Below are 27,409 nucleotides of genomic sequence, written 5' to 3'. Positions count from 1 at the left end.
TTGTTGCTAATTACTGTGTAATTGTAACAACCCATTTCACCCTCACCCCAGGCCCACACTTAGCCCTACCTCCACAGGTTTAGTTAAGTGTAGTGTTGGGGTAGTTAGTTCCTTTCTGGATGGTTTCTGGTAAGAACCTCCTTTCGAGGTTCAGGGTAGCATGTTGTCCATTGCTATGGATTGAATGTTTGTATCCCCCACTCCCCAAAATTGATACGTTGAAACTATAATACTGAATGTGATGGTATTTAAGCATGGGGTCTTTGGGAGGTGATTAGGTCATAAAAGTGGAGCCCTCATGATGGGATTATTGCTCTTATAAGAAGAGACATGACAGTGGGGAGGGCATGGTCAGTAACTAGCACTAGAAAGTCGGCAGAGCAAGAGCAAAGAAAAATTCCTTTGTTCCTACGAAATCTAGTCCTCAAAGCCACTCAGTCAAAGCAGGCACTTTATAGCAAAGAAGGAGCAGAGGAAAGGAAAAGGACTCAGGTTTAAGTGACTGGAATCATTCCTATTTGATTCTTGGCAGCACAAATGTGACAAGCTGCAACTCAAATGACTAGATGTAAAACCGTGTGCCTTGAAACAACCAGATAAACACTCCTCGGCCTTTGTTGTATGCATTCAAAGGATTAATGATGTGAGTTTACTGGTGCAGAGAATCATCATAAGACTTTGCCTGAAGACGTTTTTCAGTGGTGTCTTTGCAGAAGTCACCCCCTCCCCACCCCTCCACCTTCAGCCTAGAAATGCTACATATAGTGGAACATTATGTGACCTGGGGATTTCTAAATCTGAAGTCTCTCCAGGAACTCATCTTGAAACGTGGGCAAGTCAAGGTCAAAAGTAAGACCATTCCCTCTGGCAGACAACACAGTTATTGGGGAGCACCTGGGGAGGTTTGGCATTATTTGCTTGAAAGACGTCATTCACGAAATTGCCTTCCTGGGGAAGTGTTTCCAGGAGATCTCATTGTTCTTGCACCCTTTCCACCTCTTGGTGGCCTGTCATGCTACCAAGAATGATATGGTGGGCTTCTTCAAGGGAATGGGCTCACCTGGCTATCAGAGTGAAGGCATGAGTGAGGTCATCCACAGCTGAACTAGATCCAGAATACCTGAAAGCACAGTGTATTAGTGTATTGGAAGCATGTGTTTTTGCTTTTCAGAAATGATATCAAATAACTTCAGAGAAGATTATTTATTGCTCTATTGTCAAAAACTGAAGGGAAGGGTCAGGGAAAAGACAGCAGGTTATGTTCATGGCAGGCACCTCTCGGCACAGTCCAGTTCTAAGGAAACATTTCCATGTTCTCCATATTGGCTGCCACATCCTCTGAAATCAGCACAGGCCATGGAGGAAGGAGTCCTGCTTTGTCGCATCTTCTATCCTGGGGTTTAATATTCATGAGTGAATAAGCATTTTGTACAAGACACCCTAAGACTCCTGCAGCAGTGCACCAAGCCCAGGGGCATACTTGAATCTAGCGGTTCCTGAGGCCTTATTTTTAACTGACTTGAAATACAGTTAGGAAGAATGGCACAAAAAGAACTTAGTTGTCTCTCCTGTGCGTCTATGTTCCAACTTTTCACTGATGGCTCTGAGAGCTCTCAGACTTAGCTGACTCTAAGTATAACTGGTGTGTTTTGTATTCTAGCCTGCAACTGGCTTAGTATTCTTCTCTAAAAGCTCAGGATTTGAGAATGAAAGACCTCTTCAGCAGAAAAACATGTACACACTCAAAATTTTGCTTGCAGTTTTAGGGCGTTTAGACCCTTCTCCTCAGGGACCTAGGCACCTTACGTGAGGAAGTCCTGCTCTTCTCAGGACTGGTCACCCAGGCCCTGATGTTGATCATTTCTGGTTCCATGTCCTGTGCAAGACCAAAGCTTACCAAGATAGCTTTTTCTCTTTACATGGCAGATTGTGTTGCCCCTATGCCTCCTAGAACTCTGGGAAATGCCCACCGTTTCTCTCCTGGGCTTCAGGACAGAATTTCTTGGTTTCTCTGATGATCAGCACTCTCCTCAAAACGCAGATCAGGAAGGGATGAACCATTTTGTTGGTTTGGCCTGGATAAAGTTAGCACTATCTGGCTTTTTAGGCCCCAGGCAGGCAGCCTAATAAATCTTTTCCTTGAAATTCTAGTCTCCAAAAGTATTGCCCTTTGTCCTGCTGGTAATAATGTAGGAAACTAGCAACAAGGCTTCTAGGGATTTCCTGAAAACAGTGGCTCTGATACTGCTTGTGTTTTTCATCAGTGTCCACCCTCAAGTGGATCCTCACACTACTCCCTTCAATCCTACAGCTTGCCATCTGAGCAACTGATGAAGATGTGCCAGACCTAGGTTAAACTTTAAAACATGCTTGACCATTGTATTTCCTGATCCTTTCAGAACAGCATTCTACATTTTGGCTTATGGGGCCCTCAAATATAGCTGGAAATTGAGTTAGAGGTGTAAGAATGCCTTAAAACATGCCAGCTTATGAGGCCATCAATTAGGTTGGTTGGCTCCAGAGTTAACCTGCCAGGAATAGATACTATAGATGTTATTCTTACACTGTAAAACACTGTGAAATCAGATTACTTTTAAATGATGTATCACAAAGTCATGGAAAAAAGCAGTGGTGAATATGGAATCCCAGGTCTTATATCCCAGCTTTTATACTAAAAATGGCTACAGTGTTTTCACTTTGCCTGTAAAATGGGAGCTAATATCCTCCAACATGCCCACCTCATGTTGGTTAAAAGGATTAAGCAAAATAATACTTTGTAATTTATAATTCTATACAAAGCAAAGATCTTATTATTTATAAAAGGAAGAAACATGAAAGAGCTTGCTTCCCTCCTCTCTCCACCATGTGGGAGTAAAACAAGAAGGCATCCTTCTGCAAATCAAGAAGAGGGCCCTCACCAGGAACCAAATGGCTGGCACCTTGATCTTGGACTTCTCAAATTTCTGTTGTTTAAGCCACCCAGTCTATATTTTTGTTATAGCACTCCAAACTAAGATATGCGCTGATACTCTATCTTGTAAAAGCAATGTTGTTCTGTTCCCCCAAGACTTTGCTCAATTCTTGTCCTACTTACCCTGTGGACAACCATCTTTGTAGTAAATGGAGTCTACCCAATTTTAAGACTTATATAAAACTACAGTAATCAAGAGAATGTGATGTAGGCAAATGTTTCGATTATAAATTATTAGAATGGATTGTCCAGAAATAAACACACACACACATATGGTTTAATCATTTTCAACAAAAGCACTAAATTAATTCAATGGGGAAGAGAAAGTCTTTTAAATAAACGGTGGTACCACATTGGGTATCTGTACAAAACAAAGGGAATCTTGACTCCTTACATCATTCCTAAAAAACTTAATTCAAGATACGTCATATACTTACTTATGAAAGCTTCATAATAAAACTTCTAAATGAAAACATGGCAACTTCACAAATGTGGAGTTGTGGTACATTAAACTATAAAAGAAAAATACTGGTAAGTTAGATGTCTCAAATAAAAATTTTCTTCTCTTCAAAAGATACCATTAAGAAAACAGATAGATAAGAAATAGGAGGAAAACATTAGTTACATATATCTGACAAATCGTTTTTCAGAATGTGTAAACAACTCATGAAAATCAACAATAAAACAACAATCCAATACAAAAATGGGTAAAAGACTTGAACAACACTTCATAAATCATGTACAAATAGTCAATAACTGAAAGGTACTGAACGTGATTCATTACCAAAAAAACACAAATTGAAATCCATGTGAGCTGCCACCTCACATCCCCTAGAACAGTTAAAATAAAAAATACTGCTTTACTAAATGTTGGCAAGGATGTGAAGCAACAGGAAGCATCATATACTGCTGGTAAAGTTAAACATACTCCTAGCTAAGAAAAATGAAAGCATATGTTAATAAAATGCCTTTTAAAGAATGCTTATAGCAGCCTTATTCATAATAACTAAAAGCTGCAAACAACCTAAATATCTATCAACAGGAGCGCTAATAAGCAAATTGTGGTATATTTACACAATGAAATACTACTATATAGTGGGCTGTTCTTAAACAGTTTGTTTCTAAAATCTCTTGATTTTAGAGGATTGAATTAAAAGAATTTAGGGAAGGGGGTAATGAAGAGAGGTTGATTAATGAGTGCAGACATACAGTTAGACAGAAGAAGTAAGATCTGACCTGGGAGAAGGCTTTCATACCAAAAAAGTGCAAGATTTTGCTTATTTATATTGGCAGAAGCCTATGGAAAACAATGAATTCCAAGTGTGGCAGACCAGGGATGAAGGAATATTTTGATGTGTCCAAGATATTAATATGAACATATTTACCGGAGACCATAATTCACTGTGCTTGCTTTGAACATCTGGGAGTGGCTGTCAAGGTTTGCTCAGTTGGTTGGTTGAAACTAAATACAGTTGAGATGTTAGAAATGTCTTGATTTTAGAGGAATGAATTAAAAGACTTAGGGAAGGGGGTAATGAAGAGAGGTTGATTAATGAGTGCAGACATACAGTTAGATAGAAGAAATAAGACTCAGTATTTGACAGATGAGTAGGGTGACTATAGTTAACAATAATCTATTGTATATTTCAAAATAACTAGAAGAGAACAATTTGAATGTTCATAGCATAAAGATAAATATTTAAGGTGATGGATATCCTGACTATCCTGATTTGATCCTTACACATTACACATTCATATAAATGTATCCAATTATCACATGTACCCTGAAAATATGTACATCTAGTACGTATCAATTTTTAAGGAAGACTTAGGGAATAGTACTGTAGGAATAGATTTATCATGTGTGAACCAGTCATCTCCTTTCAAAGGTGTTCTGAGAGGGTCAAAGGACCTTGTTTTTACTAAAACATTGAGAAAATATAGGGAATGCCAGAATCCTTTAAAAGCTCTGTAGCTGCTATTCTATAAGCCTGGGGACGAAGATGTTGCCATTGCATGAAACCCCTAATTTTCTAATGGAAATAGTAAGATCCCAAAGGGATAGAGGCCAGGTGATACTACTGAGCCATCAGAGATGAGATACCTGTTGTTACCATGATACCAGCAGGACGTATCATGTTGTTTGACTAAGCGGGGATCTTTAGGAGTTGATAATTAATCAGTGTCCCTGTAATTGAAATGGATAGTCAACTAAGATTCTACTTAATTTGTATAGCAAAAAATTTACCAGAACTAATGAAGAGACCTGAATGTCATAACCTTAAAGGAGATTTACAGCATCTTGACATTGGCTTTTTGACTCATGGCTATTATAATGGGAAGACAAAGTGGAAGCCTTTTGAACTGCCCCTATCTACTAAAAGATTAAACCAAAGGCAATACCATAGTCCTAGGGGAATTCCAGTGATTAGTGGCACTATTAAAGAGTGCAAAGACGTAAAGGTGGTGATTCTCCATCACACTTTCATTTAACCTTCTGTTTGTCCTCTGCAAACAGAAGGTTATCTAAAATATTGCTTTTTAATTTTGAAGTATTATTTGTATTCAAGTATCTTTATTCTATTTCATTGTTTGCTATTTTTACATTCTAGTCCCTATTTGTTGCCATGAAGGTAGAAATCACAATTTCTACCCAACACCGTAGTGTTGCATCCTACACACAAATGTACTTTAGTGAGCTCATATGTTTACATTTATGTATCATCTATGGCTTTTCTTGGTACGACAATGGCAGAGATAAATACTATCACAGAGACCATATGACTTGCAAAATCCATTAATAAAATACTTACTATCTGGCTGTATTAGCCCATTTTCATACTGCTATAAAGAATTGCCCAAGACTGGATACTTTATAAAGGAAAGGGGTTTATTTAATAAGACTCACAGTTCAACGTCGCTGGGGAGGCCTCAGGAAACTTACAATCATGGTGGAAGGTGAAGGGGAAGCAGGGCACCTTCTTAGTAAGTCAGCAGTAAGAAGTACCCGGTGGAGGGGGAAGAGCCCCTTACAAAACCATCCGATCACTTGAGAATTCACTGGCACGAGAACAGCATGGGGTAAACTGCCCCCATGATTCAGTTACCTTCACCTGGTCTCTCTCTTGACACATGAGGATTATGGGGATTACAATTGAAGATGAAATGTGGTTGGTGACTCAAAGCCTAACCATATTACTGGCCCTTTACTGAAAATGTATTAATTCTGTCTCTCGCTTTAAATTATTAAAAGGGACAATTACAGTAGTGGGGGAAAAGCATTGCTGGAGTGCTTTAGTGAAACCAATTATTAGGTAGCAGTATGCCACGGTTACGGCTCAGTTGACAGTTGCTCTACCTGTGAACTTCCTATGTTGGTGTACGATTCTTAAGATGAATATTAAGTAGAGGCGTTGAATGAAGATTTTTTCCGAATTAAATCTTGCTTTGCTTCTTCAGGACTTTAAAAACCAGACCAGCTGGCTGTAACGCAGATACAAAAGACTTTGAGACCTTGAAGTCACCTTGGAGAACATCATCACGCTCCCTCATTTAACAGGAAAAAACCTGAGGCCTAGGGAGGCATCTCAGCTAAAAATACCACTACACATTTAAAAGGTGGTTTCTTCCGGTCGCAGTTGCCTTCACGTTTTCAGATCTTTCCTTTAAAAAGTGAAAGCAGGCCGGGCGCGGGTGCTCACGCCTGTAATCCCAGCACTTTGGGACGCCGAGATGGGCGGACCACGAGGTCAGGAAATCGACACCATCCTGGCTAACACGGTGAAACCCCGTCTCTACTAAAACTACAAAAAAAAAAAAAAATAAATAAAAATAAATTAGCCGGGCATGGTGGCGGGCGCCTGTAGTCCCAGCTACACCGGAGGCTGAGGCAGGAGAATGGCGTGAACTCGGGGGGCGGAGCTTGCAGTCAGCCGAGATCGCGCCACTGCACTCCAGCCTGGGCGACAGAGCGAGACTCCGTCTCATAAAAAAAAAAAAAAAAAAAAAGCGCGAAAGCAGAACACATACAGGCCAAGCGCCAGAAAACTCGGAATTGGCTTTATTTCCTTTTTTTCTAGTTGGGCTCAGTTATGACTTTCGGTAATGTACACAAGTGCCGTCCTTTTCCAGAAACAAACGCTTAAAAAAAAAAAAGCTTATAGGCGCCCGCCACCTCGCCCGGCTAGTTTTTTGTATTTTTAGTAGACACGGGGTTTCACCGTGTTAGCCAGGATGGTCTCGATCTCCTGACCTCGTGATCCACCCGTCTCGGCCTCCCAAAGTGCTGGGATTACAGGCTTGAGCCACCGCGCCCGGCCGAGACACAAGGATAGACGAAGCTCCCCTCCCTGCCCCGTCCCTCACCCTCGCCAATAGCTACAGGCGCTTTCCGCCGTCCCTAACCCGGACCAATCCGCAGCCTGCTGCGGGCCTGACGGGAGGGGCGGGGACGCCGTTGCCAGAGAAGCCACTAGCCGGTTACTAGCTGAGCTTTTGTTCCACTTGAGAGGGGATTCTTCCGCGGCAAGCAGGTCTACGAATTCGCCTGCTTCCCACCTCGCGTCCCTTGCCTTCCTTCCTACTCTACCGACTGTAGTGCCTCCTGCGTCCCGCTCCCTCTTAGCCGACCCAGAACACTGGAAGGAGTGCCAGAGTTTCCACTGCAGCAGCCGTGGTGCCTCTGACCCTTTTTATAGCGCGGCGACGGCGGGCTGACGTCACGACGACGTGCGGACGCAGCGGCGGGGGCGTAGGTACGCCTTTTGGGTTGGGGACGACTTTGTGGGGAGCAAAGCTGTTGCTGGGCGTTTACCGTGGGCGCCCCTGGAGGTGTGGAGGTGAGGGCCGTGGTGGGTCCCGGAAATAAAAGGCCCTCGCGCCCACCCAGCCCCCTCCGCGTAAACCCTCCACCTCCCTCAGGCTGACTACCTGGCCTGGGGAAAGGGCGGCGAGACTCGCTCTTAGGAAGGGTGTGGTCCCTGGGACATCAGGGCAGATGTTAGCGTGAGGTGGGCTTGTCCAGAACCAAGTCCTGACCGGGCCGTTCCTGGATATGGTTGCGTTTCTTTCAGAAATAGTGACCTCTTAATCACTGGGCTGGCTTTTAAGCGCCCCTCATGTTAATATATCAGATTGTGGGAAGCCCTGGGGGCTTCGTAAGTGAGGCATATTCCAGGAATCCTCAGGAAATAATTCCTTCTCCAGGATTCCTCTAGGTCCCAGCATCTATAGGCGACCCCTGTAGTGCGGGATTGGCCTAGGGTCGTGGAGAGTGCTAAAGGCCGACTTGTGTTCAGTCCCAGCTCTGCCACTGAACCCGCTGTGTGGCCTTGTCTAGGTCTCTTAACCTTCCTGGCTTGCTTACTGATAACTGTAAAATAGAGACAGTAATAATCACTTTGGGGTGGTTGTAATACGAGATTAAATAAGCGCAGGGCCATTAAGGTGGCACCGAATGTAGGTGGTTAGTGAGTGGTGGTGCTTGTTGTTTACTGAGAATAACCATACTGGGGCTGCTGTTGGGGATAAAGTCTATTTTGAAGACAGTTTGTTCATCACCCAACGCATAGTACGGTTTCAAGTGTTTTTGAATGAATGAGGTTCTTGGAGTTTTAAGTGCAACTTAGTTATGGTTAAAGAAACAAACCGCAGAAAACCTGTCTGCTTTTGAAATTGTGATGTTCCGCTTATAGTAAGAATGGCATGATCTTGTTTGTGATCTGCTTTTTGCTTCTCTTTTTCATCTTCTAATTTCACAATGGATGTGTATTTATAGTGCACTTTTTCTATCCTAAAAGTTCCCTGTGACAAACTTCAGAACAACAGAATTTAGTGATCTGGTCGCGGTGTGCTCTCCCTCTTTAGAATTGTAGTCTGTGCTTTTAGGTAGCTCAATCTTTATTCATTACTCATTTCCTTCATTTCCTTGTGTAGAACAGTCTTCATCTTTTGAATCTAAATTGAATTTATGAGTATTAAAACCTGACTGAATTAAGGCAAGTTTGTGTGTTACTTTTTGCTTTGTAGATTTTTATATTTATGTGTTAGTATCTCATGACCTTTTTTTTTTTTTTGAGATGGAGTCTTGCTCTGTCGCAGTGGAGTGCAGTGGCGCGATCTGGGCTCACTGCAACCTTCGCCTCCAGAGTTCAAGTGATTCTCCTGCCTCATCCTCTCGAGTAGTCCGGACTACAGGCAGCCACCACCAGGCTCAGCTACTTTTTGTATTTTTAGTAGAGACAGCTTTTCACCATCTCATGACTTTTAATTCAAAGCTAAGTTCCACCAGTTCCTTACTTGTAACCTTGGGCAAGCTATTTAACCCTTCTAAGATTTAATTTCCTTATTTATAGCTTTTTAATAGCAACCTTGTGAAGCTTTTGTGAGATGTTTATAAGGTCAGTCAGTGCTCTGCTCAGTAAATGGCAACAGCTGTCATGTTGAAGGAAAGGAATATGCTTTATGTTTATCTGGTAAACAATGGTGGCTTTGTTTGGGATTAGACAGTATTCTGAACATCTTTGGCCCAGCCTTTTTCCGGGTAATTGGGCTCTGTATGGACACTTAAAAGTGTCTGAGTTTAAACAATAAATAATTTAGTCACCTTAACTTATATTTGAGAACCTAATCTATGCTCTCCACTGTGTTAGGTAATTTTTTAGGGCAGAGAGTGATGCTTATATTTGTCCTTACAGTTAATAGCAAGTTTAAAAGAAAACTAAAATATGAGCATTTATGGAGCAATTTAACTCTAAACTATAGGATTCTGAAAATACCTTTTTTTAGAGTTCTTTGTGGGCTGGAGAAATCAGGGCAACACTTTGAGAAGGAAATGGGATGTTGGCTTTGAAGTACAGCCGTGTTTACAGACCAGTCACTCTTGCTGTCAACTCTTCTGCCTATATTATCCAATCTGCAGCCCATCTTTTAAATATACATCCTTCTTTATTCATTGGAGAAAGGCATTAGTGAATTAGTTATCTAATATAATCTCTCTGTATCAGAAAATGCTTTTTCCACTTTGGTAGCTTTTACCCATAAGATTTATTTTCTAGCTTTTTGCCTGTTTCCAAGCTTCCTGTCTTTTTTTTTTTCCCCATACAATTACCTCTCTAGTAAACTTTTGTCTAGTGTCCAGAATAGTAAGGGGAAAAAAACAGCATTCCCGTATCTACTTTGTGTTCCTTGCTGAATATTTCATGGTGACTTTTTTCAGTGGAAGCTGTGTTTGAAGCCAGTGGAAATTAGTTTTCTAAGAATTCGTGTTTGGCAAAACAAAATCTGCAGGGTTCGTATGCTATTCTCTTCAGAGAGATTGCTTTAAAATACGTATTTGTCTGAAGTTGGTTAGTTTACTTAGTCTGATCTAGGTGTTAAGGAAGGTCATGTACCATGATTTTCCTTTTTCTCTGGCCATGGCTAGCATCATGGTCCCTGAACAGTTATCCCCAAATGCTTGCTGTTGGCCAAAATGGAACATAGTTTAGTGAATGTAGCTGGATCAGCATAGCCTACAGAGCACTCCTGGAAAAGATTTTAAGTACATGTCCTCTTGGCAGTAGACTGGCAAAATTGTCTCTGTATAGGAAATTTAAATCTTTAAACATTTTAAAATGTTTTAAAATTGCTCATCTTTAAGGATTTTTAAATGGTTTTTAAAAATTTTTTATTTCCATAGATTTTTTTGAAACAGGTGGTGTTTGGTTACATGAGTAAGTTCTTGAGTGGTGATTTGTGAGATTTTGGTGCACCCACTCCTGAGCAGTGTACACTGAATCCAATTTGTAGTCTTTTATCACTCAGCCCCTTCCCACCCTTTCATACTGAGTCTCCAAAGTCCACTGATTCATTCTTATGCCTTTGCATCCTCATAGCTTAGCTCCCACTTATGAGTGAGAACATATGATGTTTGGTTTTCTATTGCTGAGTTACTTCACTTAAAGTTAAGTCTTCTATTCCATCCATGTTGCTGTGAATGCCATTAATTTATTTCTTTTTATGGCTGAGTAGTATTCTGTCATATATATATATATATATATATATATATATATATATATGTGTATCACAGTTTTTTTACTCATTGATTGATGGACATTGTGTTGCTATAAACATGCATGTGCAAGTATCTTTTCCATATAATGACTTCTTTTCCTCTGGGTAGATGCCTAGTAGTGGGATTGCTGGATCAAATGGTAGCTTTACTATTAGTTCTTTAAGGAATCTCCATACTGTTTTCCATAGTGGTTGTACTAGTTTACATTCCCACCAACAGTGTAGAAGTGTTCCCTTTTCACCGCATCCATGCCAACGTCTGTTACTATTTTTTGATTATGGCTGTTTTTGCAGGAGTAACGTGGTATCACATTGTGGTTTTGATTTGCATTTCCCTGATGTGATGTTCAGCATTTTTTTTTGTGTTTCTTGGCCATTTGTATATATTCTTTTGAGAATTGTCTATTCATGTCCTTAGCCCACTTTTTGATGGGATTGTTTGTTTTTTTTCTTGCTAATTTGAGTTCATTGTAGGTTTTGGATATTAGTCTTTTGTCAGATGTATAGATTGTGAAGATTTTCTCCCACTTTGGGTTGTCTGTTTACTCTGCTGACTATTCCTTTTGCCATGCAAAAGCTCTTTAGTTTAATTAAGTCTCAGTTATTTATCTTTATTTTTATTGAATTTATTTTTGGGTTCTTGGTCATGAAATTTTTGCCTAGGCCAATATCTAGAAGGGTTTTTCTGATGTTATCTTCCAGAATTTTATAGTTTCAGGTCTTAGATTTGTATAGTTTCAGGCCTAGATTTAAGTCTTTGATCCATCTTGAGTTGATTTTTGTATAAGGTGAGAGATGAGGATCCAATTTCATTCTCCTACATGTGGCTTGCCAGTTATCCCAGCACCATTTGTTGAATAGGGTGTCTTTTCCCCACTTTATGTTTTCGCTTGCTTTGTCAAATATCAGTTGGCTGTAAGTATTTGGGTTTATGTCTGGGTTCTCTATTCTGTTCCATTGGTCTGTGGGCCTATTTTTATACCAGGACCATGCTGTTTTGGTGACTGTGGCCTTGTAGTATAGTTTGAAATTGGGTAATGTGATGTCTTTTCACCTAGTCTTGCTTTGGCTATGTGGGCTCTTTTTTGGTTCCATGTGAATTTCAGGATTGTTTTTTCTAGTTCTGTTAAGAATGATAATGGTATTTTGGTGCGAATTACATTTAAATTATAGATTGTTTTTGGCAGTATGGCCCTTTTCACAATGTTGTTTTGACCCATCCATGAGCATGGGATGTGTTTCCATTTGTTTTTGTCATCTATGATTTCTTTCAGCAGTGTTTTATAGTTTTCCTTATACAGATCTTTCACCTCCTTGGTTAGGTATATTCCTAAGTATTTTATTTTATTTTGTTTTGTTTTTGCAGCTGTTATAAATAAAAGTGGTTGAGTTCTTGATTTGATTATCAGCTTGGTCACTGTTGGTGTATAGCAGTGCTACTGATTTGTGTACATTAATTTTGTATTCTGAAACTGCTGAATTTATCAGTTCTAGGAGCTTTTTGGAGGAGTCTTTAGGATTCTCTAGGTATAGATTCATACCATCAGCAAACAGCAACAGTTTGACTTCCTCTTTACCGATTTGGATGCCCTTTATTTCTTTCTCTTCTCTGCTCTGGCTAGGACTTCCAGTACTATGTTGAATACAAGTGGTGAGAGTGGGCATCTTTGTCTTGTTTCAGTTCTCAGAGGGAATGCTTTCAACTTTTCCCCATTCAGTATTATGTTGGCTATGGGTTTGTCATAGATGACTTTTGAGGTATGTCCCTTGTATGCTGATTTTGCTGGGGGTTTTAATCATAAAGGGATGCTAGATTTTGTCAAACACTTTTTCTGCATCTGTTGAGATGATCATGTGATTTTTGTTTTTAATTCTGTTTATGTGGTGTATCACATTTATTGACTTGTGGGTGTTAAACCATCCCTGCATCCCTGGTGTGAAACCCATTTGATCATGGTGAATTATCTTTTTGATATGTTGTTGGATTCGGTTAGCTAGTCTTTTGTTAAGGTTTTTTTTTCTTTTTTTTTTTGAGATGGACTCTCGCTCTGTTGCCAGGCTAGAGTGCAGTGGCACGATCTTGACCCTCTGCAACCTCTGCCTCCCGATTCAAGCACTTCTCTGCCTCAGCCTGGGATTACAGGATGCCCAGCTAATTTTTGTATTTTTAGTAGAGACAGGGTTTCACCATCTTCACCAGACTGGTCTTGAACTCCTGACCTCGTGATCCACCCACCTTGGCCTCCCAAAGTGCTGGGATTACAGGTGTGAGCCACCACGCCCGAACTTTTAAGAATTCTTCCATCTGTGTTCATCAGGGATGTTGGTCTATAGTTTTCCTTTTTGGTTATGTCCTTTCCTGGTGTTGGTATTAGGGTGACACTGGTTTCATAGAATGATTTAGAGAGGATTCTCTCTTTCTGTATCTTGTGGAATAGTGTCAATAGGATTGGTACCAATTCTTCTTTGAATGTCTGGTAGAATTCAGCTGTGAATCTGTCTGGTTCTGGACTTTTTTTTTTTTGTTGGTAATTTTAAAAATACTGTTTCAGTCTCACTGCTTGTTATTGGTCTGTTCAGGGTTTCTAATTCTTCCTGATCTAAGCTAGGAGGGTTGTATCCAGGAATTTATCCATCTCCTCTAGGGTTTCTAGTTTATGTGTGTAAAGGTGTTCATAGTAGCCTGAGTGATCTTTTGTATTTCTGTGGTGTCAGTTGTAATATCTCCTGTTTCATTTCTAATTGTACTTACTTGAATCTTTTCTTGATTAATCTTGCTAATGGTCTATCAATTTTATTTATCTTTTCAAAGGACCAGCTTTTTGTTTCATTTATCTTTTGTATTTTTGTTTCCAGTTTCATTTTGTTCTGCTCTGATCTTGGTTATTTCCTGTCTTCTGTTGGGTTTGGGTTTGTTTTGTTCTTGTTTCTCTAGTTTCTTGAGATGTGACCTTACATTTTCTGTTTGTGTTCTTTCAGACTTTTTGATGTAGGCGTTTAAGGCTATGAACCTTTCTCTTAGCACCACCTTTGCTGTATCCCAGAGGTTTTGATAGATTGTGTCACTCTTATCGTTCAGTTTGAAGAATTTTTAAGTTATCTTTAAAAGGATTTGATCATTAAACATGTATACAGAATATGTGTCTTTGTTTTACCCACCACTGACAAGTTGTACAAAAGTACAATACATTTGTCAGTTAACAGTATATTCTACATTACTAAAAACATCTTATTGTGAAATGTCTGCTTTTCTATGCAAGAATACATTTGATCCAATAAAACGATAGCATTTCTTATAAAGTTGGACTTTTTATGCTAAAGAAAATTATTACATTTTTGTTCAACATATTTTTTGTTATACAGTTATCACAACACAAAAGCAGTGGAGTGCCTTGGAATCTGAACAGTATTTATCCTGGAGAAGATGATTGTTGACAATTTTCATGGAAATACCTGAGACAAATAGTTCTCTTCCTTGTGTGTTGAGAAATCAGTAATGTAGATTCCATTTTAGAATGTTAGGTAGAAAGTCATTCTGAATTCCTGTTTTTACAGTGTATTGATTTTATTATTTATTTGTTTACCCTTTAAGATAAGTGGCAGTTACCAATTATAGGTGATGAAGCAGAAAAATTTTATGACTTTATTTTATGATAAAACTTTTAGAAAAGTTGTGTATAAAATACTGATACCAAACTAGTCTTATCTTGTAAAATATTTTTTACAAATTGAAAATTTCTGTCTTCTTACATTGTTTTTTAAACCTTTATTGCAAATATAGGAACCATTTTTCTTTTAATGATCCCTGAAAAGACAAATCAAGGGGTGAATTTAAAAAAAGGTAAACAGTTTTTAGTCATTATATTTTTTAAGAGCTCTAAGCGTTATGTGTTTTCCTTCAATTTTTGCTTAGCTTTTACGAGGCTTGTAGGTGCTGAGGATTGAAATATAAAAAAGACATTCTTTCTTGAGATTCCAGTCCACAGAGAGACAAATATGACGAATATTTAAACAAGTGAAGGGTTGGTACCAGTTGCTTTCTGTATGGGATAGCTATTGCAACTGAATGAATTAGTAGATGATGGTTCTCTTGATTGCAGTGACTTATCCCGAGCATATTCTTAACTTTTAGGTTTGGTTTTTTATTTGATTTTGTATACTTGTAATTCTTCTAGTCTATAGATAGCTCAAAATATTGTTATACCCTTGTAATAGATGTTGCATATTTGCAGCATTCAAGGGAATCATCCTAGACTAAGTTGGTTACTTAGCAGTTCCTTTTGGACTTCACTTTCTGGTATTTAAAAAATATGACCATACTTCATTGACCTGTTTCCTAAATATTTGTCTCTACAGTATATAGGACATTCAGATAAAATAAGTACATTTTATGAACACTTTGGAAGGTTTCTGAATGGCTAATATAAATAATCTTCAACCTGTAATATCACTTCTACTCTTAAGTGTTAAAAATTCTTGAATATAATATGTTTTGTAATATAGACATACAAAACTAAATTACAAGAGGTAAATATCTGAAAAAAATGTAGAAAACCTTGAATATAACCTTTGATTTTGTGTAAACATAAAATGAAGTCAGGGAACACATTACCATGTACTGTTAGAGTTGGGAAAACAGAGCCTTAATGGTTGCCAAAGCTCTAACTCATTACTTCAATTGGAGTAGTTTTGAAGAAATTCATAAATATTCACATTTTTAAAGTGACATCTACAGATGTGAGTAAAAACAATTACATTAGTAAAATTTGGAAGTAATGTCTGTCTGTTCTATTCATTATCACCAATATTCTAGATTGAGTTGGGAATAGGAGTAAGTGAATTTACTTTTGAAAAGTCTGCTTGCAATTGAATATCCTATCCTTTGTAGCTATTGTTGCCAAGCCTCTGAAAAGTTAGATTTCTACAGATTTAGGCATAAATAACATACATTTCTTATGGCATGGGCCTAATAAGACAAACTATAAGTAACCCATGGTTTTTATATTTGTTTTATTGTCCTGCTGGGTTCAAATATTGTAATACTTCAAGAAATAGACTAATAAAGATTTTGACACTGTTGTGATTATTTAGGAATTATCAGGCCTTTTGGAAACAGTGTATGGAAATTGGCTATTGTTGAGTGTTTGTGCTATGCAATTTTGATACAATTTTGAATTAGTATCACAATGAGTAGCAGTTATACTTTTTATTTTGTCTTTGAAATGTTATTCTTTTACACATCCTTATAACCTTTATTTTTTATGAGAGAGTAATGACAAAAAAACTCTATTGAGATAAATTTAATAACTAAAATATTTCCTAGGTTTCAGCTTATGTGGAGAAGTTGCTGTGAAGCCACCTGTAAATCCATTTACTGAATTTATGGAGACGGCTATAAATGATGGAAGTCATTCAGAAGAACTCTTTTCCCATCTTAAAACTGTATCAGAGAAAGAAGATTTACCGCGGTGTACCAGTGAAAGTCATCTCAGCTGGTATTCTCATCAGTATCAGGGGAAATCTAAATTTCCGATTTCAGAATTTCCTGTTTTGTCCATAATGTAAATTATTTGAATCAAATACAGCATTCTTTTAAGAGTATCTTTTTCAAATCTAGTATTTATTAAAATATATTTAATCTGATTACAAAGGTACTCATCTAGCAGAATTCAGCTAGTTTTTTTGAATCTGAATGAAAGCAATTAAAAATGAAAACCTGGCTGGGCGCAATGGCTCATACCTATAATCTCAGTACTTTGGGAGGATGAGACAGGTGGATCACTTGAGGTCAGGAGTTCAAGATCAGCCTGGCCAACATGGTGAAACCCCATCTCTAGTGAAAAAATGCAAAAATTAGCCAGATGTGGTAGCGTGTGCCTGTTGTTCCAGCTACTTGGAAGGCTGCGGTAGAAGAATCACTTGAACCCAGGAGGTGGAGGTTGCGGTTGCGGTGAGCCGAGATAGCACCACTACACTCCTGGGTGACAGAGCCTGGGTGACAGAGCGAGACTCCATCTCAAAAAAGAAAAAGAAAAAAAAATGAAAACCTCATCTGTTAAGAATTTGTAAAATAAAGCTATTTAAGATAAATGAAAATGTAATAATATGTGATATCAGAAATATAGTTAATGCATGTGAAATCACTGTCATTTCGTATATTACTATATAGCAAATACTTGTCATACTTCTTTAGAGTGGGGAATACACTTGTTATTTACATGAAATATTGCCCCCTGCCAAGTGGCAATCTTAGTATACCATTACTGTCAGTATGGATAGCTTAGTCCAGCTTCTGGTTTAACTTGTTATAAATGAAAATAATATTTTATCATCTATAATCATACTTGACTTTCTGCCTATGATTTTTAATAAGGGACAGGTGTCATTTATAGATAGAATGTTCTTAGGCTCCTTACTTTAAGCCAGTTGTACTTAACACATATTTTTGACATAGCCTCTAGGATGCTGTTAGTTGTCAATGAGCCTTTATGTTTTACAAAGAAAGAGAAAGGCTGCCAATTAAAGAGTTTCCATATCACTTGGAATTTTATTTATAAATATTGAAAATGCTCCTTCAAACTTAACTGTACATGTGTCTTTAACCCAAATAACTTTTGTGATTACATACATGTAAAATATAAGTAAAATAAGGTATTCTTAAAATTTGCTTACACTCAAAGTCCAAGTTTCGAGCTACTTTTGGACTAAAAGTTGTCCTTGCTAATAAGAGTACTGTATACATGATGTGGCATTTCTGAGGAGCATCTTTAAATGAAGTTGGATTTAACTTAAATTTTGTATGTGCATTTGTAATTAGCCTGAAGCAGGACATCCTAAATGAAAAGACTGAATTGGAAGCGACACTTAAGGAAGCGGAGTTGGTAACTTGTTCTATAGAATTACTTTTGCCACTATTTAAGGACACCATTGAAAAGATTAATTTTGAAAATGTGAGTGACTTATGAATATATAATAAAATGAAAAGCTAGTATATTACTGAGAATGCATTAACTGAGGTCTCATATTTTATGTAGGTATGCTCACATATGAGTATTTAATACCAAAAATGAGGGTTTATCAGAATTCTTTATTCCCGTGTCATAACTGCAATTCTTTTCCTGAAAGATAATCTCAGGCATACACCTGATAAGAGGCTAAGCTAGAAACAATATACTTTGGGTGCTTGAATTAACCGGAGTTGAACTAGAAAATCAGCTTTTCTGAAGAGCGAATTTAAAACTAAAATCTTCTGAGAGGTGAAATGGATCAGTTTTCGATAGTATTATTTGGAATAGAGAACTATTTTTAAGTTCCAGCATATTAAAGTTTAAATTAGGGACAAACAATAGATTATCGTCTATAACTTTTATTTAAAAGCCTAAAATGCTTTTAGAATATAAGCTCTTATTTTGATTTCATTTTATTTTAATGTACTGTGTAACAGATCCAATTTACAAATTTTGTAACATTATTACTATGCACAAAAGAATGATTTTGTTAGGAAAAAATATGTTTGATAGTATCATATTTTAGAGGGTTTTACTTAATGCTGTGTCTTAAAATGTGTATGTGGTTCTTGTAATTTGTCAGGCGAATCTTTCAGCATCGAATTTGAAGATTTCCGAACAGAAGGAAATATTAACAAAAGAATTAGACACTTTCAAAAGTGTAAAACTAGCTTTAGAACATCTTCTTAGAGAGCGAGACTACAAACAAGTAAGGCATTAACACTAAGCACTCGTTTTAATAGTGATATTTGTCACTTGAAGGATACATTATTTTTAAACTGTAGAAATTATTGGTATATTTGAAATGGAAATAATTCTTTGAATTTTGTCAGTCATGAATCCCTACCTTTAATGTTTCATAAGTAGTTCTATATGAAAACCACATTTTTATAGAAAATGTATTTTTATTTTTCATCTCAAAAACTTTGTTATACTTAATTTAGCTGATTCTAATAAAATATATACTTTTTGAGTTTAAACTCTTTGTACATTATATTTATATATATGTAACATATCTATATATTCTTCATCTGGTAAAAGCTTTATTGAAATAGAATTCACATACCATACAGTTCTCCCATTTAAATTATAAAATTCAATGGTTTTCATTGTATTCACAGAGTTGTGCAGCCGTCACCACAGTCAATTTTAAAGCATTTTTATCACTCCAAAAAGAAAGCTTATACCCTTTAAATCACCTAAATTATTCTTCTGACTCCCTTTTGACTTTTTCCTATGATAATTTTTTTCAGAATTGTAAAAACTAATATTAGGTAATAGTTTTTGTAATTAAAAACTTAACATGCTTATAGAAAATTTTGATAAGCAGAGAAATATTCTCTTGATCTCAGCACTTAGTGAAACATCACGATTAAGGACTGTTAATTTTATGTTGTGTATGTTTTGCAGTCTTTTGTTTCTTTACTGTATATATGTTATGTGTGCATATATACGTGGTGTTTTAGAAAAATGGAGTAAAACTACTCTCTTTGTTTTGTAACTTGACTTTTATACTTAACACTGTATTGTCAATATTTTCTCATGTATTGAATATTTTTTGAATAGAAAGGAATCTTAACTCGAGTTCTTTGGACCCTTATCGATCCAAGGATGGCCTTTATGAAATCCATAAGCCCTCTGAAATTCCGTGTATAATTTTGTGTTATATGTACATATATATATATATGGTTTTGGGTGAAAAGAATTGATTAACTTTTTCATATTCTAAAGCAGAAGTATGACTTTCAAAAATGAATAAATAGTCTTCTGTGGTCTCATTTAAAATGGCTACATAGAATTCTGTTACTGATTCGCTGTAATTCTTTAAGAGATTTCTTATTGCTAGAATTTAGATTGTTGATAATTTTTGCCTCTTTGTAAACAGCACTGTGTTGCATTCTATACTCTATACAAACTTCTTTTGTATAGAGGATTTTTGTGATTTTAGTGTCATTGACCTATACCTTCTGAAGCATTCTTTTGAGATCAATTTAGTAAATTAACTAATTTCATAAATTGCAGACCAAAAATAATTTGAAATACTTGAGCAAAAATCTTTTCAATGGTTAACTCTTTAAAAAATCTGAATTAAAAGTCATATTAATTTATTGAGTAATGCTTATTCCACTTCCTACTTTTTTATATAGAGAAATATAATTTGTGATCACTGATTTATAACGTTCTTTTCTCAGACAGGAGACAATTTACCCAGCATGTTGCTAGAAAATTTAACTGATAATGAAAGTGAAAATACTGTAAGTCCACACTTAACTTTTTGTCCATTCTTTCTGTCATTGTTATTTGCATGCTGCTTGGTTTTATAGAATTAGCCAATATTATCCAAGTTGTGAAATGTCTAATTCTTATTTTATATTTGCTCAAGAATCTTAAGAAGAAGGTATTTGAAAAGGAGGCCCATATCCAAGAACTTTCTTGTTTGTTTCAGACTGAAAAGGTAAGCAAAATTTGAGCTTTTGAGCTTAATTCATTTTATTAATATTGACTTCTTTTTTTTTTTTTTTTCCCCCATCCTGGCCCCAACTCCTCAGAAATAAACATAGAAAAGTGTTTTGAAATTCTAGATTATTTGGATATTTTACAGCTTTTACCTATCAAATATAACATCTTAATTTTATTAAGCTTTTTTTAGAGTTTTATGGTGTTTTGTCAGGATATTTGGCATAAATCACTTCATATAGGAACTGTTTTAAATTTGTATTGTATTTCAGTTGGGTGACAAATTAAGGAATGTTAGTGTTTGTAGGAACATTTTAGGTATACCTATACCTTTATAAAGATAGATGGGAATTTTAAAAAAGAGATGATTATCAGGAACCATTAAATAAAAAAGGTTGGGGGAAAGAACTTAGCCCTGGTTGGGCATGAAATACATTTGTAATAGGGGCGGCAGTTTATGTAAAGTAATGCTTTGCTTTTTATCAGCTGTTTAGATTGTTTTTAAAATCAGGGTAAAATTAGAGGTGCTGGGCTGGGGATACAGCAAATAATATGGTTGTTTTTGGTTTTCTCTTTCTCTTTGTTACAGGCAAATACTTTGAAAGCAAACCGTTTTTCTCAATCAGTAAAAGTAGTACATGAACGACTACAGATCCAAATTCATAAAAAGGAAGCCGAGAACAATAAGTTGAAAGAATACGTAAAGGTTATATATAAATATATATCCATTATAATAGCTTAAGTGATAAAATTAATGAAACACTATAAAGCCATTCCTTAGTTCTAGAATTTGATGGTTTTAAAATACACAGTTGTTGACATGGGAAATACATATTTAAGGTAAATCTTAGTATTTGTGGCCTAACTAAAGGTTTGGCTCCAAATTTCAATATAAAAATGCTGTCTCTGTTTAATACCAATCTAGGAAGGATTTATGGGATTGAATTACTTTAAAAATCATTTCCACTTCATAATTAATTTATATTTACTGTGGAAAATTTATAGAAAATAAATTTAAATACACCAAAATCATTGTTAACATTTTGGTGTACATTATTTCAGTCTTTTTTCTCTGTCTGTACATACATACATATATACTTTCACATGTTTAACAGTAAATGCAAGGTTTATTTTTTGTTACTAATCATAATAATTTTAAAATCAGCCCAACTTTGATGTTCACAAAATTAAGTAATTCCCTTATTAAACAACTTTGTAGGAGTATAATTAAGGGGAATTTTTTGATTTAATTATTCTTTTGGAGTCAAAGTCACTTTGAGATGAGAATTTGAGGTGGCATGTCATACAATATAAGGTAACTTTTTTTTTTATTTCCGCCAAAGGCAAAGAAGCAATATTCCCACCTTGAGAGGTAACAGAGACTCCAACTCCATTGAGTGTGAGGACTTCTAAATTAGATTTCTGTTTGGTTTTGCAGTCCTGAATCATAACAGATGTCTGCAGCCTGTAGCATGTTTCAAAACTGTACTCGAGTTTGTGTGTGTGTGTCTGTTTCTTCCTTTAAAGGGACATTAAGTAGATTTATGGGGCATGTAAATTTTGTATGCTAGGGCACTGCAGATGAACTGGACTTGGTATTGCAGTGGTCTGTCATAGTAAATACAGGAGAGCACATGTGATTGAATACATCTGATGTGTGATTGAACATATTAGGTAATCATCTTTCCCAATTTATCTTAAAGCATAGTGTTTATTTTTTATAACCATGATAATTTGGAGAAAGAACATAAGGCTAAAATCCTAAAATTTTGCTTTGAAATTCTACTAATAATTTGAATTCAAATTCTTTTACCAAAATGCTACTGTTAAGAAATGATTAAAAGAAACTGAGTTTATGGATTTTTCTACATTTTCTCTCACAGACTTTTGGATTTAAGGCATTAAGTAATTAAGGGGTTCAGAATTTAGTTCTTTTTGACTTAGGTTTGACAGTGTTTTGTTTTTGTTTTTGTTTTTAAGAGTATGAATCCAATGAACTCAATTTGGCAACATCAATCTCAACTGTTTAGTGTTGAGTAATTTGTTGTATTGGGTCTTTTAAAAATTTACATTGTAAATCTCTGGGAACTATCCCACAGATGCCTTGCACCAGTTTTTCTTTCTAGATCTTTGTGATGTAGCAATTAGAGTTAGAACATTTTCATATTTTCAGAAGAGATTGAGAATAATTGTCTGTATAAAATGTGACATGTATACGGACACTCCTTTGGAGATAGAAGAAGACAGATAATCAACTTTATGTGTTCATTCATTTGGCAAATTACTTGAGAGGTTATTTTGAAATTATAAAAATAATTTGTCATTTCAGTATACTCCTTGATAGTGCCTAAGTGTGGGATATGATAAATCTGGTGAGAACATCGTGTCTGGAACCGTGTTCAAAAAGAACATTTACTTTCTATGTTTAAAAGTCTTTTAACCTAAGACAGCAACTATTCATGGTGTGATGATGACACCGTGTGGACTTTTAGAGGAATGACAGCAGTGTTTCCTGTGGGATGTTCCTTTGTCTTATGTCGACTTATTGTACTGCTGTTTTTCCCCAACTAGTTATGTTTTATGGGATTTTGTTTTTTAAAAACAATTTAAGAATGTATTGCTCCTTCTCTTAGTTTACTTAGTCACTCTTCAAAGAAATCAAATCTAAATCTTAATATATACTTCTTAATCTCAATTTTAGTGGCAGTTAAGAAACTTAGATTTTGATGATTGTAGAGTTAAGTTGAAAAGTCCTAGGTTTAGCTTTTACTGTGACTCCTTTGCAATTTTTAAAAATTAAAATGGCTGTCTAAGGAATGGGAGACCAAAACTTAAATTCTGTAATAATTTCACATTTCAATATTACACAGGTTTCAAAAATGTAAAAACATTAAAATCATAAGTCTTTAAATTAATAGATACTTAATACTCAAATACTTTAAATACAAAGTCTTAAAATAATTTGAAATAAAAACATTTGAGTCATCACCTTAAATCATATCCCTCATCTACCCAGCCTAATATTCTGTCTCTCATGTCACCAAGAGGTATGCCAAAGAGATAGTCATGCCAATTAGTTACAGTCACATTCAATGATAGAAACGTGTCCTCAGTAATACTAATCTTATGACTGTTATAGTCATTAATTTGTCTAAACCTGTGTTTGGTCTTGGAATAATGACTTCCATAAATTTACTTTATTGGATAGAGTAGTATTTTATTATCTTTAATGTAACTCTAGTGTCAGGACATGCCCCCTAATTCTAGTAAATTAAAATTTGGTAAATCTATTTATCTCATCTATAGCCTTCTTAAAGATTATAATCATATCTTTAAGATTTTAGCTTTCAAAATGAATAGTCCTAATATATTTGGGGAGCTACCAATTCCTTTGAATATTGGTACATATTTAGATTGTTTCTAGCTCAATTGTGTTTTTTTAAACTAGTTTTTAAAACTAGTAAGATGTGTGATATTCTAGATGTGAACTAAAAAAGCTGAGTTAATCACAGAAGTTTTAAGGAAGTTAGTGTTTGTACCATAATCACTAATACTAGTATCTTTAATAATGGTAGCATTAGTTTGATATAGGATTATATGTTTTAAATTTGCATCCTTTAACAGGTTATAGAGAAGCATTGGTAAAGTCACCTTTCTTCACTATTTTGCTTTTTTAATTAATCTTATTAATCATTTTGATAAAACCTATATAGAGAATTATTGTATTAGGCCATTTTAACATTGTTATGAAGAAATACATGAGACTGCATAGTTTATAAAGAAGAGAAGTTTAATTGGCCCACAGTTCCACAGGCTGTACAGGAAGCATGATTCTGGCATCTGCTCAGCTTCTGGGGAGGCCTCAGGAAACTTAGCAGTCATGGTGGAAGACAAGCGGGGAGTGAGGCATCTCACATGGTGGGAGCAGAAACAAGAGAGAGAGCAAGTAGGGAGGTACTGCACACTTTTAAACAACCCAATTTTGCGAGAACTCACTATCAGGAGAACAGCACCAAGAGGATGCTGTAAACCATTCATAAGAAACAACCCCTGTAATCCAACCACCTCCCACCAGGCCCCAGCGCCAACACTGGGGGTTACAGTTTGACATGAAATTTGGGTAGGGACACAGATCCAAACCGATATAGTTTGGCTGTGTCCCCACCGAAATCTCATCTTGAATTGTAATCTTAAGAATCCCCATGTGGCCGGGCGCGGTGGCTCAAGCCTGTAATCCCAGCACTTTGGGAGGCCGAGACGGGTGGATCACGAGGTCAGAAGATCGAGACCATCCTGGTGAACACGGTGAAACCCCGTCTCTACTAAAAAATACAAAAAACTAGCCGGGCGAGATGGCGGGCGCCTGTAGTCCCAGTTACTTGGGAGGCTGAGGCAGGAGAATGGCGTAAACCCGGGAGGCGGAGCTTGCAGTGAGCTGAGATCCTGCCACTGCACTCCAGTCCGGGCGACAGAGTGAGACTCCGTCTCAAAAAAAAAAAAAAAAAAAAAGAATCCCCATGTGTTTAGGGAGAGACCTGATGGGAGGTGATTGGATCATGGGGGTGGTTTCCCCCATCCTGTTCTCATGATAGTGAGTGAGATCTGATGGTTTTATAAGAGACTCTTCCCCCTTGGCTCTTCACTCTTTTCTCTCCTGCTGCCATGTGAAGAAGGTCGCTGCTTCCCCCTCGCCTTTTGCCATGATTGAAGTTTCCTGAGGCCTCCCTAGCCATGTGGAACTGTGAGTCAATTAAAACTTGGCCCTTTGTAAATCACCCAGTCTCAAGTATTTCTTTATAGCAGCATGAGAATGGACTAATACAGTTAATTGGTACTGCAGAGAGTGGGTATTGCTATAAAGATACCCACAAATGTGGAAGTGACTTTGGAACTAAGTAATTGGCAGAGGTTGGAACAGTTTGGATGGCTCAGAAGAAGACAGGAAGATGTGGGAAAGCTTGGAACTTCCTAGAGGCTTGTTGAATGGTGTTGAGCAAAATGCTGATAGTGATATGAACGATGAAGTCCTGGCTGAGGTGGTCTCAGATACAGATGAGGAACTTGTTGGGAACTGGAATAAAGGTGACTCTTGCTATGCTTTAGCAAAGAGACTGACGGTATTTTACCCCTGCCCTAGAGATCTGTGGAACTTTGAATTTGAAAGAGATGATTTAGGGTATCTGGTAGAAGAAATTTCTAAGCAGAAAAACATTCAAGATATGACCTGGTTGATTCTGAAAGCTTTCAGTTTTATGCATTCACAAAGTGATGATTTGAAATTGAAACATATGTTTATTTTATTTATTTATTTTTTTTTTGAGGCGGAGTCTGGCTCTGTCGCCCAGGCTGGAGTGCAGTGGCCGGATCTCAGCTCACTGCAAGCTCCGCCTCCCGGGTTTACGCCGTTCTCCTGCCTCAGCCTCCGGAGTAGCTGGGACTACAGGCACCCGCCACCTCACCCGGCTAGTTTTTTTTTGTATTTCTGAGTAGAGATGGGGTTTCACAGTGTTAGCCAGGATGGTCTCGATCTCCTGACCTCGTGATCCGCCCGTCTCGGCCTCCCAAAGTGCTGGGATTACAGGCTTGAGCCACCGCGCCCGGCCTGAAACATATGTTTAAAAGGGAAACAGAGTGTAAAAGTTTGGAAAATTTGCAGCCTGACCCTGCGATAGAAAAGAAACACCCATTTTCTGGGGAGAAATTCAAGTGGTCTGCAGAAATTTGCATAAATAATGAGAAGTCAAATGTTAATCAATGGGGAAAATGTCTCTGGGGCATGTCAGAGGTCTTCATGGCAGCCCCTTCCATCACAGACCCAGAGGCCTAGGAGGAAAAAGTGGTTTTGTGGGCTGGGCCTAGGGCCTTGCTGCTTTGTACTGTCTTGGGACTTGGTGCCCTGTGTTCTAGTTGTGGTTAAAAGGGGCCAATGTATAGCTCAGGCCATTTTTTCAGAGGGTGGATGCCCCAAGCCTTGACGACTTCCACATGGTGGTGGACTTGCAGGTGCACAGAAGTCAAGAATTGAGGCTTGGGAACCTCAGCCTAGATTTCATGAGATGTGTGGAAGCACTTGGATGTCCAGGCAGAAGTTTGCTGCAGGGGTAGAGCCCTCATGGAGAACCTCTGCTGGGGCAGTGTGGAAGAGAAATGTGGGGTTGGAGCCCCCACATGGAGTCCCCATTGGAGCACTGCCTAGTGGAGCTGTGAGAAGAGGGCCACAGTCCTCCAGACCCCAGAATGGTAGATCCACTGACAGCTTGCACCATGTGCCTGGAAGAGCTCCGGATACTCAATGCCAGCCTGGGAAAACAGCTAGGAAGGGGGCTGTACCCTGCAGGCCACAGGGCTGGAGCTGCCAAAGACCATGGGAGCCCACTCCTTGCATCAGCATGATGTGAAACATGGAGTCAAGGGAGATTATTTAGGAGCTTTAAGATTTAATGACTGCCCTGTTGGATTTTGGACTTGCATGGGTCCTGTAGCCTGCCCTTTTTTGGTCAATTTCTTCCATTTGGAATGGTAACATTTACCCAATACCTGTGCCCCCATTGTTTCTTGGAAGTAATTAACTTGCTTTTTATTTTACAGACTCCTGGGCAGAAGGGGCTTGCCTTGTCTCAGATGAGACTTTAGACTTGGCCTTTTGGGTTAATGCTGGAATGAATTAAGACTTTGGAGGACTGTTGGAAAGGCATGATTGTGTTTTGAAATGTGATGACTTGAGATTCGGGAGGGGCAAGGGGCAGAATGCTATGGTTTGGCTGTGTCCCCACCCAAATCTCATTTTGAATTGTAATCCTTATAATCTCCATGTGTCTAGGGAGAGACCTGATAGGAGGTGATTGGATCATGGGGGTGGTTTTCCCCATGCTGTTCTCATGATAGTGAGTGAGTTCTTGTGAGACCTGATGGTTTTATAAGG

At 37.5% G+C, this 27,409-nt stretch overlaps 1 protein-coding gene across 4 annotated transcripts in view; it reads left to right on the top strand.

Annotated features, from left to right (window-relative positions):
- Positions 1-7,413: 7,413 nt before the first annotated feature.
- The window catches only part of ODF2L (outer dense fiber of sperm tails 2 like), a 47,072-nt gene continuing 27,076 nt past the window's right edge, over positions 7,414-27,409 (top strand). For 2 of the 4 annotated variants that reach the window (XM_025388661.1, XM_025388653.1), the window contains exons 1-7: positions 7,414-7,721; positions 16,347-16,518; positions 17,841-17,973; positions 18,614-18,739; positions 20,223-20,285; positions 20,414-20,485; positions 21,077-21,193. In XM_025388661.1, coding sequence (XP_025244446.1) covers positions 16,406-16,518; positions 17,841-17,973; positions 18,614-18,739; positions 20,223-20,285; positions 20,414-20,485; positions 21,077-21,193 — 624 coding nt within the window. In that variant the 5' untranslated portion in view covers positions 7,414-7,721; positions 16,347-16,405. Of the gene's footprint in view, positions 7,810-16,346; positions 16,519-17,840; positions 17,974-18,613; positions 18,740-20,222; positions 20,286-20,413; positions 20,486-21,076; positions 21,194-27,409 lie in introns of all 4 variants that reach the window. The other 2 variants (XM_025388635.1, XM_025388644.1) reach the window with 2 other exon arrangements.

This window comes from Theropithecus gelada, chromosome 1 (assembly GCF_003255815.1).
Source record: "Theropithecus gelada isolate Dixy chromosome 1, Tgel_1.0, whole genome shotgun sequence".
NCBI lineage: Eukaryota > Metazoa > Chordata > Mammalia > Primates > Cercopithecidae > Theropithecus > Theropithecus gelada.
The sequence above is the reverse complement of the archived record's forward strand: the minus strand, read 5'-3'. Positions and strand labels throughout refer to the sequence as shown.